Raw genomic sequence first — 14,471 nt, forward strand, 5'->3', positions numbered from 1 at the left:
GGGCTCCACACCCACCCAGGGAGGGGGGCAGTGGCTCTGCTGTGCCCTTGTCCCGTGCCCTGAGCCACCTCACCGTGACAGAGAGCCCCGGGGCAGCTCCCTGGGGGCAGGAGGGTGCAGGCAGCGCCCAGCACCCCAAAACTCCCACCCCAGGCACAGCTCCAAGCCTCACCCCGGCTGGAGGAGCCATCGGCGCTGTCTCCAGCCCCGAGCTGCAATTCCCAGTTGGAATCGGTCTGCACCAGCCCTGTCCAGTGGTATCTCTCTTTATTAGCCCTGTCTGACCTCATTACTCGAAAGAAGCTCAATTTAACGAGCTGCCGGTGCCCTGGGGGAACTCTGCAAAACAGTTGTTTTTCACAAAGGCTGCTGATCCTTCATGTCCGGGCTCCCATCCCCGTCTGGCCATTAATCAGAGGTTGTGTGGTGGTGCCTGTGGGTCCCTGACAGCCCCGTGCTCCTGCTCTTTGTTCCTCAGGTGATTTTTGTCCCTCTGTCCCTGCTGCAGGCTGGGTCACTCGGGTGGCAGCTCCCAGTAAGGCACTGGGCTCATACTGGTGTGAATCTGCCTCTAATTCTGGGCATTCCACGGGGGTTGTGATGATCCTAATTCTCACAGGCGGAATGAAAGCAGGATTTGACCTTCTGCCTTTTGGGGGATTTTGCTTTCTGTAAATTCGGGGCTTTTGAGGCTTGGGCAGCTCAGCCCTGCCAGAGGCTCCTGTGCCCGGCTGTGGGTGTTCAACAGAGCCCTCACATTCCCCCCGAAGTTCTTTCATAGCCCTGAAGGAAAAGGAGAAATGCAGAAAATAAATGGCAATTCCTGACACATTCCCAGTAATTCCCGACAATTCCTGGCACATTCTTGGTAACTCCCGACAATTCCCGGTACATTCCCGGTAATTCCCGACAATTCCCGGCACATTCCTGGTAACTCCCGACAATTCCTGGCTCATCCCAGCACATTCCCGGTAATTCCCGACAATTCCCGGCAATTCCCGACAATTCCTGGCACATTCCCGACAATTCCCAGCACATTCCCGGTAATTCCCGACAATTCCCAGCACATTCCCGACAATTCCCGGTAATTCCCAGCACACTCTCGGTAATTCCCAGCACATTCCCGACAATTCCCAGCACACTCCCGGTAATTCCCAGCACATTCCCGGTAATTCCCAGCACATTCCCTGTAATTCCCGACAATTCTCGGTAATTCTCAGCACACTCCCGGTAATTCCCAGCACATTCCCGGTAATTCCCGGCACATTCTCGGTAATTCCCAGTACATTCCCGACAATTCCCGACAATTCCCAGCACATTCCCGGTAATTCCCAGCACATTCCCGGTAATTCCCGTCTCCCCGGCCCAGCAGCGCTGTCGCCGCCGGCCCCTGGCTCTCCAGCCCCGCACACACCCGCTGCCATCCAGCGGCTCTCCAAACACAAACCCAGGTGGGAAGGACAATGCAAAGTTTGTTTATCCTCCCGCTTCCCTCGCACAGCCCCCGAGAACATCCATCACGAACTTTGGGAAGAGCAGGCTGGGCTGGCTGTGCCTCACTGAATCCTGCACACACAAAAGTGGCTGCAGCATCCCCAGGTTTTAAGCAGGGATGAAGCTCCAGGAGGATTTTGTGGCAGGAGGAGGTGATGGAGATTGTCCAAGCATCATTCCATAGGTGGAATTAAAAAATACCTCTGTGCTATCTCGGCTTTGCTGTTGGCTGTAGAGTTTTGTGGGCTCCTTTCAGGCTCGTTTTAGAGAGAATCTTAAAAGTTTACAATTTGTCCTCCTAGGGGATGGTCGATCACAGCTCACTGGCAGTCTCTCTGCTCTCCACAAAACTCTCTCATTATTTCTCCTGGATTGGCAAAACCACTTTGGCTGCGGTGGGGACAGAACCTTTGCTCCAGCTCCTGCTCCCACGCTGCTCTGTCTCCAGCTTGGAGCTGAGATTTTTTCGTTAATTCCTTTTCCTACCTCATCCCCCTGAGCACAGCTGGACTCTGGCTGCTGTGAGCCCCCCTGACTGTCTGATTTTCTCCTTTCAGATCCGGGCTGATGGGCCCCCCCAGGGCGGGATCCAGTACGAGGTGGTGCCGGTGTTCAAGGACGGGAGCCCGGTGCTGCGGGACATGGCCTTCTCCATCGACCACAAGTACCTGTACGTGATGTCAGAGCGCCAGGTGAGTGCCTGTTCCCTCCCTGCTCCCTCCCTGCTCCCTCCCTGCTCCCTCCCTGCTCCTCCCTGCCCAGCTGAGCCCAGCTCCCTTCCCTCAGCAATGGGCTCAGCACACAGAGCTCAGCCCCGGTGCCGGGATGGGGACAGAGCAGCTCGGGTTTGTCTGTCCCCGGGCAGGGATTGGTGTCAGGGCTTGGGGAGAGTTTTAGCTGCTTGTTCCTGGCTGGCAGGAGTGGGAACTGAGCTGCTTTGGGGCTCTGAGGTGTTCCTGCCTCAGTGCTGAGCCTGAGCAGGATCCCAGGGCTGCTGCAGGGTTTGTCTGGAGCATCCTTGAGCACAGAATCCCCAAATCGCTGCAAAATCCCTCCAGGGTCATTGATTCCATCCTGTGCCCAATCCCCACCTGCTCCCCAGCCCAGAGCTCTGAGTGCCACATCAGCATTCCAGGGTGGGCACCCCAAACCTCCTGCCAAGGCCTGGCTGCCCATTCTGCCCCAAACTCTTGCTGGGATGGCTGAATGGATGGTGCCTTTATTTCTCTCTCTATTTCTTTGTTCAGTTATTCCTCACAGTGTTTGCAGGGGCTGCCAGTGAGTGCTGCTGCTGCACAGAGGGGGAACCAAGCCCCACTAACCCTGCTCTGCTCTGTGCCAGCTCTGCTCGTGCCCTGGGGTGGTGCCCACCCCAAAAAAGTGATTGTGGTGGGAATTGATGGCTGGAGGCTGTGCTGGGGGAGCCACAACGATGCCAATAATCTTCTGTTCCTCTCTGAGAGCCACACAGAGCCCCCAGCACTCAGATTCCTGGGCTCACTGGCTCTGCTGAGCGATTTTTGGCTGTTCCTATGGCTGGGGGGTCAGGTTAACAGGGCTGGTGCCTCTGGGTGCTGGGGGCAGGAGAGGGGCTGCAGCTGGAGGTGCCTGGGTGCTGTGAAATCGTTCTGGGTGCATGAACCCCCTGTCAGTGATTTCCTGTCTCTGTTTCCCCCTGTCCTCCCCCAACTGCTCAGAGGTGCTGCAGGAGGAGCTGCTGTGATCAGGGATGTTCTGATGGAGGTGGGGAGCAGCTCTCCCTGCACCTTGCTCTGGGAGCTGCCAGCTCCTCCCACAGCCAGCAGAGCTGTTTTTCTGACCTACAGCAAGAAAAGAAAAAAAACTGGGAAATCCTTTCCTTGGTTATAAAGTCATTTAAAAGCAGAGAGGAATTGTTTCAGAGGAGGGGGAAGTCTTGTCCCTGCTGAAAGCCTGGAGTGAGTGAATCCCTGAGGCTGGGGAAGGCATTTTGTGCTTTTGGACACTTGCATGAGCAGCCCCAAATTTCACATCCCATTGAAACTTGGGCTGGGATTAGATGGCAAGAATGAGGATCCGTGCAAACTTTGCAATTGAATTATTTTATTGAAATGGAAATGCTTGGTCACTTTGTGCCACGTGCTGCCCTGCTCCCACCAGGGAGGAAACGACCCAGGGTGGATCTCAAACAGTTGAGGAACTGTTTTCATTAGGAGCAAAGTCCGGGGGGAATGCCTCTAACTCATCTTTTATGAGGCAAGAGCGTCTTAGTATTCATCAAAGCACTAATTTGCTTAATTGTGAAACAAAAAGATGTGAAGAGAATTAGCAAATAATAGAATATTCCTGGAACATTAATTCCATTTTCTCTGCCTTGGGGAGACTCCAGGAGCTGGGGGCTGCTGCCTCTCATTCCTGCAGGGTTTGCCTCAGGATTTGCTGCTGCCCTTGCAGCAATTCGTGCTCTGGCTCCCAAAATCCCAGCACCCATGCATATGGATCCTGTCAGCACTGTGACCCCAGTGTCACAGTGCGATAGTTCAGCAAAGTGCAGACCAGAATATATATTTTTTTTCCCCGGGTTCTCTCTGAAAGAAGCTGATGATTGAAAAGGGGTCAGCAGCAGGAGGAGGAGAGGGAGGAGAGAGGTGCAGCAGCTCCAGAGGGCTGAGGCTGCAAATGGAGGGAGCTGCCCTTGGAAGGACTGAGAATGTACAGCAAAAAAACCCAAAAAACCACAGACTCTGCAGGCTGGAAATTGAGAACAAACTGAAATTCTGCCCCAGCAAAATGCCACAGAGAGCAGCTGCTCCTAGCAGGGATGGGCTGCACATTAACAGGGGGATTGTCCAGATTTGGGATTTGGGTGTCTGGTGGGACAGGAACAGCCAGTGCTGGGTCAGGGCTCTGAGACCTGGCTGGGGAGTCCAGCTGGGAAAGGGGCTCCCCAACAGAGCTGGGGACACCTCCTGAGCTGCCCTGGGCTTGGGGACGGGGTCTGGGAGCAGCCCTGGGGGTGTGCTGAGGGAATGGGGCTGAGTGAAATGTGGCTGTGGGGGTGTTCCTATAAAGGAACCAAAGATGGGGCTGTGGGGATGATCCTGTAAAGGATGGGGCTGAGGGAATGGGGCTGTGGAGATGATTCCATAGAGGATGGGGCAGTGGGGATGATCCTATGAAGGAACCAAGGATGGGGCTGAAGGAACAGAGCTGTGGGGATGATCCTATAAAGAATGGGACTGTGGGATGATCCTATAAAGGATGGGGCTGAAGGAATGAGGCTATGGGGATGATCCCATAAAGGAACCAAGGATGGGGCTGAGGGAACAGAGCTGTGGGGATGATCCCATAAAGGATGGGGCTGAAGGAATGGAGCAGTGGGGATGATCCCATGAAGGATGGGGCTGAGGGAATGGGGCTGTGGAGATGATTCCATAAAGGATGGGGCTTTGGGGATGATCCCATAAAGGATGGGGCAGTGGGGACAATCCTATAAAGGATGGGGCTGAAGGAATGGAGCAGTGGGGATGATCCCATAAAGGATGGGGCTGAGGGAACAGAGCTGTGGGGATGATCCCATAAAGGATGGGGCTGTGGGGACAATCCTATAAAGGATGGAGCTGTGGGGATGATCCCATAAAGGAACCAATGATGGGGCTGAAGGAATGAGGCTGTGGAGATGATTCCATAAAGGATGGGGCTGAGGGAACAGGGCTGTGGGGATGATTCTATAAAGGATGGAGCAGTGGGGATGATCCCATAAAGGATGAGGCTATGGGGATGATCCCATAAAGGAACCAAGGGAGGGCTCCTTGGCTCAGAGCCCACCTCCCTCCTGTGCAGGCAGCAGCAGGACCAGCTCTGTACTGAAATGCAGAGCAGAGCCTGTCCCTGCTCAGATCTGGAGCTGTGCTTCAGGCACAGCCCTTCCCCACTCCCCTGGCTCCTGTCCCAGCCCTGTCTGTGCTTTGCTCCAGTTTTTTCCTCCCTCTTTTTTTGAGCTCTCCCTGAGCCTTTCATGTCTCGCTGCCAACTCCTTCCAAAGCAGAATATTTGACATTTGATTTCACTCCCACAAAGCACAGAAGCAACAGTTGCACAGCCCAATCTGGGGGAGAGAGGAATAAAGAAACTTTGCTTCCAGGCACAGAGCTCCTGAACCACGAGGTTGGAGGGTGGTTATTAGGAGCTCTTTCAGGTTCCCTCCTGCAGCACCTGGTTTCAAACACTCTGAGGGGAAAGAGAAGTGCTTCTGACCCTATTTAAAGCAGCAATTCATTTCCCAGGGTTGGTGGAGCAAACAAAGCCCAATTCTGCACACAGGATGGGCAAGGCTTGGGGAGAGCTGGGGGAGATGAGATGGAGATGATGGAAATGATTGATGGAGATGATGGAGATGATGGAGATGGAGATGATGGAGATGGAAATGATGGAGATGGAAATTATGGAGATGAGATGATAGAGATGATGGAGATGGAAATTATGGAAATTATGGAGATGATGGAGGTGATGGAGGTGATGGAGATGATGGGGATGGAGATGGAAATGATGGAGGTGATGGAGATGGAGATGAAATGGAGATGGAAATGATGGAAATGATGGAGATGAGATGATGGAGATGATGGGGATGATGGGGATGATGGGGATGGAGATGGAGATGAGATGGAGATGATAGAGGTGATGGAGATGGAAATTATGGAAATTATGGAGATGATGGAGAGAGAGATGAGATGGAGATGATGGAGATGATGGGGATTATGGAGATAATTGCCATGAGTGGCATTGCAGGAGCTTTGTTATTCCAGGGTGGCAATAGCAGTGGGTCTGGCACAGTTACTCTGCCCCAAACCCCAGTTTTTGGGTGCTGTCCCCAAATTCACTGTGAGTTCTGTGCTGAGGGGACCAGCACAGGTCACCCTGTGGTGAATTCAGGATGATTTCCTTCTGCTTTTCTGAGGAATTCCCTCTGTTTTCCTGCTCTGCCTGGGAGCCTCAGCGTTCCCCAGGCTGAGATGAGAGCCCAGGACCAGGCAGGGAATTCCAGTGACCACAGCAGAGCTCTGGGGATCCCCTGCTCCTCCAGGGACAGCTGGGTGTGCCCATGGTGGCAGAACCTTTGGAGGACACAGTTTTGTGTTCTTTGGTGGAATCAGACACCACAGAAGGGTTGGGAGGGATTTTAAACTCATCTCTTTGCAGCCCAGGTTGTTCCAGCCCCATCCAAGCTGGTTTGGACTCTCCAGGTCTGGGGCAGCCCCAGCCCCTCCTGGATTCTTCCCAGACCTGTTGCTTTTCTGAATTCCCCCCTCCCTCTCCACATCCATCACTTTAGGTAAAGAAATTGTCTTTTAGCTGCTCTGGGAGCAGTGAAATATTTGCTTTGCAAGTGCCCCTGTGCCAGGAGCTGCAGCTCTCCAGGGATAATTTGTTGTGCATTCCCCTGTCCTCTAACCCCGAGAAGTTTCAGTCCTGGGAGAATTGCTTTGCTCTGGAGTGAAATTTCTGGATGCTGGGTGAGGGGGAGGCAGACAGGAGCTGCCCAGATGATTTAGGAGAGGTTGGGATTGGAGTGAGGGCTGAGAAAAACAGGGGAGCCCATCAGTCCTGGAGCAGCAGGGCTGTAAACACCCATGGTGTCCTGAAAAGAACTGAGAAAACATGATAAAAAATGCAAGAGATGTGGATAAAAGGGTCTGGAGTCATCAAGAGGGAAAAAATGAACTGATTAAAATTTTAACTACATTATCTGCTAGTTGAACAGCCAGTTAGCTGGACATAATGTCAGCAAACTCTGAACACTGGCACAGGGAAAAGGGCTTGGCTGGATCCCCCAGAGGTGTCCAAAATCCTCCCAAAAGTGTCCAAATCCCACCAGAGGTGTCCAAAATCCCCCTAGAGGTGTCCAAAATCCTCCCAGGGGTGTCCAAAATCCCACCAGGGCTGTCCACATCCCACCAGGGCTGTCCAAATCCCACTAAGGGTGTCCAAAATCCTCCCAGGGGCGTCCAAAATCCCACCAGGGGTGATCAAATCCCACCAGGGGTGATCAAATCCCACCAGAGGTGTCCAAAATCCCACCAAGGGTATCCAAAATCCCACCAAGGGTGTCCAAAATCCCACCAGAGGTGTCCAAAATCCCACTAGGGGTGTCCAAAATCCCACCAAGGGTGTCCAAAATCCCCCCAGGAGTGTCCAAAATCCTACCAGGGATGTCCAAAATCCTTCCAGGGGTGATCAAATCCCCCCAGGAGTGTCCAAGTCCCCCCAGAGGTGTCCAAAATCCTACCAGGGATGTCCAAAATCCCACCAGAGGTGTCCAAAATCCCCCAGGGGTGTCCAAATCCCACCAGGAGTGTCCAAAATCCCACCAAGGGTGTCCAAAATCCCCCCAATGGTGTCCAAACCCTGTCTCCTGTGGGCTCCTGCACCTGCTCCCCCTGTGCCCTCGAGCTGGGGCAGGGATGGAGCTGGGGATGGGGACAGGATCCCCTGCAGGAAGGGCTGTGCTCCTCTTCCTCACCCCCTGCTCCTCCTCAGCCTCCCCAAAATTCCCCACTCAACCATTTCCCCATTCCCTCCCCGCGGCCAATTAGGAATAATTAAGAAATTCCACTAAAAAACTTGTCTGAGATGATTAACAACACCTCTCTGACAAGGAGGATGTGTTAATTAACATCAATTGACCACAAAGCTCAGCCCAGCCAGGTGGGACAGCCTGCTGGCAGCCCTGCTCTCCCGCTGCCAGCGCATTTGTCAGCCCTGCTGGGCTCAGGAGCTGCTGCCCAGGCTGGCCCAGCCTCCCCCAGCCCCTGTGCACACACCAAACCAACCTGGGCAGCTCAGGGGTGAGGAATCCTCGAGGGATGGGGTCAGGGTGAGCTCAGGGTCGGTGGGTTTGTTTTTCCTGCGTGAGTTGTGTTTCACACATCGCTCTGTGTTTGTTCCTTGGAGTGCTGGCTGCCCTTGCTGCAGTTTGTTTGTTTTGTTTTGGGTTTGCTTTGTGCTGGGGCTGTTTCTTCCCCTGCCAGTCACAGCCACAGGGTTCCCACGTGTTTGTTCCCTTCCCCATTCCTGCTCTTCCATGGATCCATTGTTCCCCTTCAGGTGAGACACCACAGTCCTGAAGGATTTCAGGATTTCCCTCAGTGACAGAACCTGAGCTCCCAGTGCTACACAGGGACCTGTGACACCTCAGGGGCTGGGGACAGCTCTGGTGTCCCTCTGTCAGTGCAGAATCAATGATTCCATGCAGGTGATTTATTGAGAGCTCTGGGATCAGGGGTGCAAACCCAAATCTGACTCCACATGGATTCCAGAGGGACAGGTTTTTATTCCCTTTTTGTTGTATAATAATTACTAAACCCACATTGTTCTATTGTACACACTGATTTTATCCAAGCATGGATTCTTGTGATTTCCATCAGCTCCCCAAACATCCTTTCTCATGGTTCTTGTCACCATTGCATTGCTTCTCATGATTCTCATTATGATTTAACAATAATATATCCAATTTACCAAACAATTATTACATTTACCAATCCCATTATTTATCACATGATGATTGCACAGGTGCAGTTTCACCTGATCCAATAAAGACAAAGCCCAACATTCGTTCCCAGGCCTGGTTCCCTTTCCAGCCCTGCCAGACCCAGCCTTTCTTTGCATCCCTGAATCTGTTGTGTACAATTCCATGATTTTAGAAACATTTTAAATCCTGTGCTATCACCTCCACATCCAGGGACCTTTCCCCCATCCCTGGAAGTGCCCAGGGCTGGGCTGCCCAGGGTTTGGAGCAGCCTGGGCCAGTGGGACCTGTCCCATTTGATGGATTTTTTGCTCCATCCTGAAATAAGCTGAGTTCATGGATTCCCAGATTGTTTGGGGTTGGAAAGGACCTGAAAGCTCATCCATGGACCTCCCACTCCCCCAGAGCCTGGTGCAGCTCCCTGGGTGATGCAGATGTTGCAGGCTGGGTTTGGGGTGCTGAGCCCTGGCTCTGCTGCAGGATTCCCTGTCTGGATGGACAGACAGACCCAGCTTTCCTCACCAGTTCCCAGGAGGAAAAAGGGCTTTGAGGGAGAGATCTGGAATGTCACACTCAGTGCTCAGCTCTGAAAAGCAAATTTGGATTCCTGTTGCTGTTCAAAGCTCCCCCATGTCCCTGGAATCATTTGTCTCCCCAGCAGATGAGTTTGGAGGGAACTGAGCCGGGAGCTGCTCACATCAGGCACCAACAGCAAGGAAACATAACTCACAATATGCTGAGGGGAGCTCTGAAATTGCACAAATTATTCTATTTTATACTTTAATTAGTTTGAATTAGCAATGGGAATAGATGCATAAAATGATCCAGTGAAGGGTGAAATGGAAAAAGGGCTGTGGTGTGGAGGATCACTTCATTATTGTGAGTTTTGTGCAGGCTGAGGGCAGGAGCTGGTCCTGCTGGATCCTGGCTGGGAGGGCTGGGAGGGCTGGGAGGGCTGGGAGGGCTGGACTCACCCCTGAAGTGTTTTCCTCATCCCTGGAATTGTTCCCCTCCTCCCTGAAGTGTTTCCCTCACCCTTGGAAGTGTTTCCCTCATCCCTAAAAGAATTTCCCTCATCCCTGAAGAGTTTCCCTCACCCCTGAAGTGTTTCCCCCATCCCTGGACGTGTTTGCTTCATCCCTGAAGTGTTTTCCTCATCCCTGAAGTGTTTCCCCCATCCCTGGACGTGTTTGCCTCACCCCTGGCAGTGCCCAAGGCACCCTGAGCATCTTCAGCCTTTTTTCCCTTTTCCCCTGAAGTTCTGAAAAGCTCCCCCAGATGAGGTGGAACTTGACTCAGGCTCCTGCAGGTTCCAGGTTGAAAATGATGGAAGTGCCCCAGGGAAAGTGGCTGGGATGGTCTTGCAAGCTGGGACTAAATATAAAAGTTAAGGCTGGTTGTAACGCAGAAAAAAATCAACTTTGTTGTGAGGTTTGCTTCTTCTCGCCCTCCTCCTCCTCTGGAAAAAAATATTTCCTGCTATAACTTCACTGTGGCAAAAAAATTTCTGGAGTGTGGGTCTGGAGGGAGGCACAGGGATTTCTCTGGGATGTTCCTGGAGGGCACATCCAGCATCCCCCACGGAAATCCTGAACACAAACTGCTGCAGATCCTTCCTCAGCCAGAATCCCCCCAGCCTCAGGTGTCCCTCCAGCCCCATCCCTGTCCCACTGGACAGCTGTGGCATTTCTGCCTGCTGGGAGGGGAAGCAGCTCCATCAATAATCCTGTATTTATTTGAGCAGCGAGCAGGAATGTGCCTGGCAGACTAAACACTGCCCCAGCCCTGCCCAGAGCCCTGCCAGGAGTGCTGGGGGCCAGACAGAGAGGGGGAACAGCAATCCTGGCCTGCAGCTTTCTGTGTGGGTGTTAAAGAAATTATTTTCATTGTAATCAAGCTTGGAACGTGCTGCTCACACAGGGGGATTGTTGTTTTCTCTCTTTATTTTCCCTCTGCCTTTTCCCACTGATTTCTCTGCAGCAGCCTTGTGAACATTTTGCTCTCCACTCCCAGATTTATCCTGGGAGCAGCAATTTCGCTTTTTTAGGTTGGGATTGAAGCTCAGAGATGCTGAGTGACCCATCCTGGGTCAGTCCCACAGCCAAAGCCCATCCTTCAGTTTTTAGGTTGGGATTGAAGCTCAGAGATGCTGTGTGACCCATCCTGGGTCAGTCCCACAGCCAAAGCCCATGCTTCACTTCCCTGCTGCCCAGGTCGCTGCTCCAACAAGGAGAATGAGGGCAGAGAAGGCACAGGGTGTGCTTTGCAGTGCCAGATATTTTATAGAGACCCCACCAATGTGGGCATCACCTCCCCAGGTGCAGCTATTGCTGTGGAGGGAGCTTTAGAATGGATCAATATCCATGAGGAGCTGATTCCACAAAACCCCTTGGATGCTGCAGCCTCCCATCCCCAAGGGGGGTGTGCTGGGCACCAGGGCTGGGAGCTGTGGGAGCTCTGGGAGCTGTGGGAGCTCTGGGAGCTGTGGGAGCTCTGGGAGCTCTGGGAGCTCCTGCCCTCCCTGCAGAGCAGCTGGAAGTGGCCGTAGCCAGCGGCGCTTTCCAGGCTTGGCTGAGCAGGGCTGATCCTTCCTGGCAGCCCTGCAGGTGCTCAGGAGGGTTTTTCGTGTGAGCTGCTGCTGCCAAGCTACACCTGGGAATATTTATAGACTCTGGGAACTTCCTCTCTTCCCTCCAAACCTTTGGAAGAGCCAAACTTCTGGGTTTGATGGCAAATAAAGCAAAGCTCCAGGGGGGATTTGCTGTTGGTGCCTTGGAGCCCTGGTTTCACAGAGCATCCCTCCCCAGGCACAAACAGAGCAGCATCCCCCAAACCATCAGCTGATTCCAGCTGCAGGCAGAGCAGGGCAGAGAATCTGGGGTTTGGGTGTGCACTGAGGGCTGTGCTGTTTGCAGAGGGACAGACAGAGCACAGGGTGAGCCTGCAGCGCTGCAGGGCTGCTCCCAGCCTGGACAGGGAGAAATTGGGGGTTCTCCCTCCCAGGGGGCACAAAAAGGGGATGGATGTCCCTCAGCCCTGCTCAGCTGCACAGCAGCTGCCACAGGTGCTCTGGGGTGTGCTTGAAACTGGCACTGGAACCCTGCTTTAACTGGGCTTGAGATGGAGCAAAATATTCCAAATGTGCCCTGCTGGTCAGGGCAGCCTGGAGCTCACCCAGCAGGAGCAGGGAGCTTTGCAGGGAGCTGCTCTCACTCTGCACCCAGCCTGGCTGGGCTTGGGGCACTCTGCTCAAGCTGTGCCACCAGCAGCAGTGACATTCTGCCTGCTCCCCTCCTCCCTGGCTCCACTTCAGAGCATCTCTCCAGTTTCTCTCACACCAAAATTCATCTGCTCTGTGCCCTCCTGGCTGTTTGATTTGTGTTCCTGTTCTCTCTCAGAGGGGAGTGGGGCTGTGGAGACCTCCCTGGGCTGTGCAGGTGCCAGAGATGCTTTCCAAGAACTGAATTAAAAACCCTCCAGGAATCAGCAGCAGAGGAGGAGGAGGAAGGTTTGGGTAGGGAGGGCACAAAAAGGAGCCCCAGGCACTGGGGGTGTCTCAGTGGGTGGAGGTGGAATGAGATGAGCTTTAACCCAGCCCAAACTCTCCAGGATTCCCCAATTCCTGCACTCCCAGAGGCAGGGATGTGCCTTTTGCTTCATTAGTGACACCCTTAATGACCCTGCCCGGTGCCACATCTGTTGTAACTCTGTACTTTGATGCTTTAAACATGGTGTGTTTGTGTAACTCTGTAATTCTGTAACTCCTGTAAAACTTATGGACTGACCTTTTGAAAGGCTATTGGTGAGAAGCCGAGATTTTCCCCTCTCCTTTCTTGACTCATAGAAAAACTGAAACCCTAAAAATCTTTTTCTTTTCCCTACCTTTTCCCTATGGAAGCCATCTAAAAAATAAACTGAAAAAAATCCCTGGAATAAAGAGCCTCTAATACCTTATCCTGTTCTACATGATAGCAGGGAGCAAGGCCAGCCTCAAGTGTTGTATCAGGTGGAATGAGATGAGCTTTAACCCAGCCCAAACACTGCAGAATTCCCCAATTTCTGCACTCCCAGAGGCAGGGATGTGCCTTTTGCTTCTGGGCTTTTCCCCCTCTATTTCAGTGACTCACAACTGTCAGTGCCTTGGGTGCTATTAATACCCCACTCAGAACTGGATTCTGAGTATTTTTATTTTTGTTTTCTTTGTGGAGGAGCCAGGGGAACGATGGGGTTTAACAAATAACTCCTCCCTGTGTGGCTGGGCCTCGGTGAGAGCGAGCAGACAGCGCTGCCCACAAAAACAATTTGCTCAAAATCCGTCCAAAAAGAGCTGACCACACTTTTATTTGGAGAAGCTGTGCCAGAAACAGCATTCCCGTGCCTGCAGAGAGGAGAGTGCAGGCTCCAGGCAGTCAGAAAGGAGCTGGGTTTTTCCATTTTAGGTCTTTGCATGGTCCAGGCTGGTGGCCTGGGATCCAGCTCATCCCTGGCACCTCGTCCAAGGATGCTGGAAGTGTTGGATTTGGAGGAGAAACCTCCCAGAGAGGCAGGGGGGGACTGGGGGCTGGATTGAGGCTTTGTTTGGGTGATGGAGGGGATGCAGCAATCCAGAACAGCCAGATCTCATCCATAAACCTACCCAAAATCCCACCCAAAATCCCACCAAAATCCCACCCAAAATCCTACCCAAATTCCCACCCAAAATCCCACACAAAATCCCACCCAAATTCCCACCCAAAATCCCACCCAAAATCCTACCCAAATTCCCACCCAAAATCCCACCCAAAATCCCATCCATAATCCCACCCAAAATCCCACCCAAAATCCCACCCAAAATCCTACCCAAAATCCCACATAAAATACCACCCAAAATCCCACCCAAAATCCCATCCAAAATCCCACCCAAAAAGGAACTTGAGCCTTCAAAGGCAGCAAGGGGATCAAGAATCAGGGGATCACAGAATCACAGAATCACAGAATTCCCTGAGCTGGAGCCACCACGAGCATCACTGAGTGCTGGCCCTGCACAGGACACCCCAAAATCCCACCCTGGGCCCGACAGCAGTGCCCAGATGCTGTTCTGGCTCTTTTGGGGTATTTTCTGAAGCTGTGGCACCAGGGGCAGTGGCTCACTGTCCCCTCCCTGCCAGGCTCCAGTGCAGAGGGGGTTCCTGGAAGTGTTCAGGGCTGGGCTGGCTGCTCTGGGGCTCTGCCTGTCCTTGCAGGGATCCCTGAGCAGGGACAGCCCCAGAGCAGCCCTGGCTCCCCTCCTGTGGTGTCTGTGGGGTTGTGGAGCAGCGCTGCCCCTGGGATCCCACTGGACATTCCCATCCCTCCCTCCCTCCCTGGATGTGCTCCCCACACAGGAACAGACTTTTTCCTGCTGTGTCACTTCAAACAGCAGGGTTTGATGTGGGGTTTGTCCCCGATGGTGTCACAGCCCCAGGGACAGGAGCTCCCCCCTGCCTGTGGGTGC

General features: G+C 53.1%; 1 protein-coding gene across 3 annotated transcripts in view; it reads left to right on the plus strand.

Annotated features, from left to right (window-relative positions):
* PLXNA2 (plexin A2) overlaps positions 1-14,471 on the plus strand; it is a 158,092-nt gene that overhangs the window by 60,767 nt on the left and 82,854 nt on the right. For all 3 annotated transcript variants that reach the window (XM_033079990.1, XM_033079989.1, XM_033079991.1), the window contains exon 4: positions 2,052-2,186. In XM_033079990.1, the coding sequence (XP_032935881.1) occupies positions 2,052-2,186 (135 nt within the window). The remainder of the gene's footprint in view (positions 1-2,051; positions 2,187-14,471) is intronic.

Source organism: Catharus ustulatus, chromosome 25 (assembly GCF_009819885.2).
Source record: "Catharus ustulatus isolate bCatUst1 chromosome 25, bCatUst1.pri.v2, whole genome shotgun sequence".
NCBI classification, from domain to species: Eukaryota; Metazoa; Chordata; class Aves; order Passeriformes; family Turdidae; genus Catharus; species Catharus ustulatus.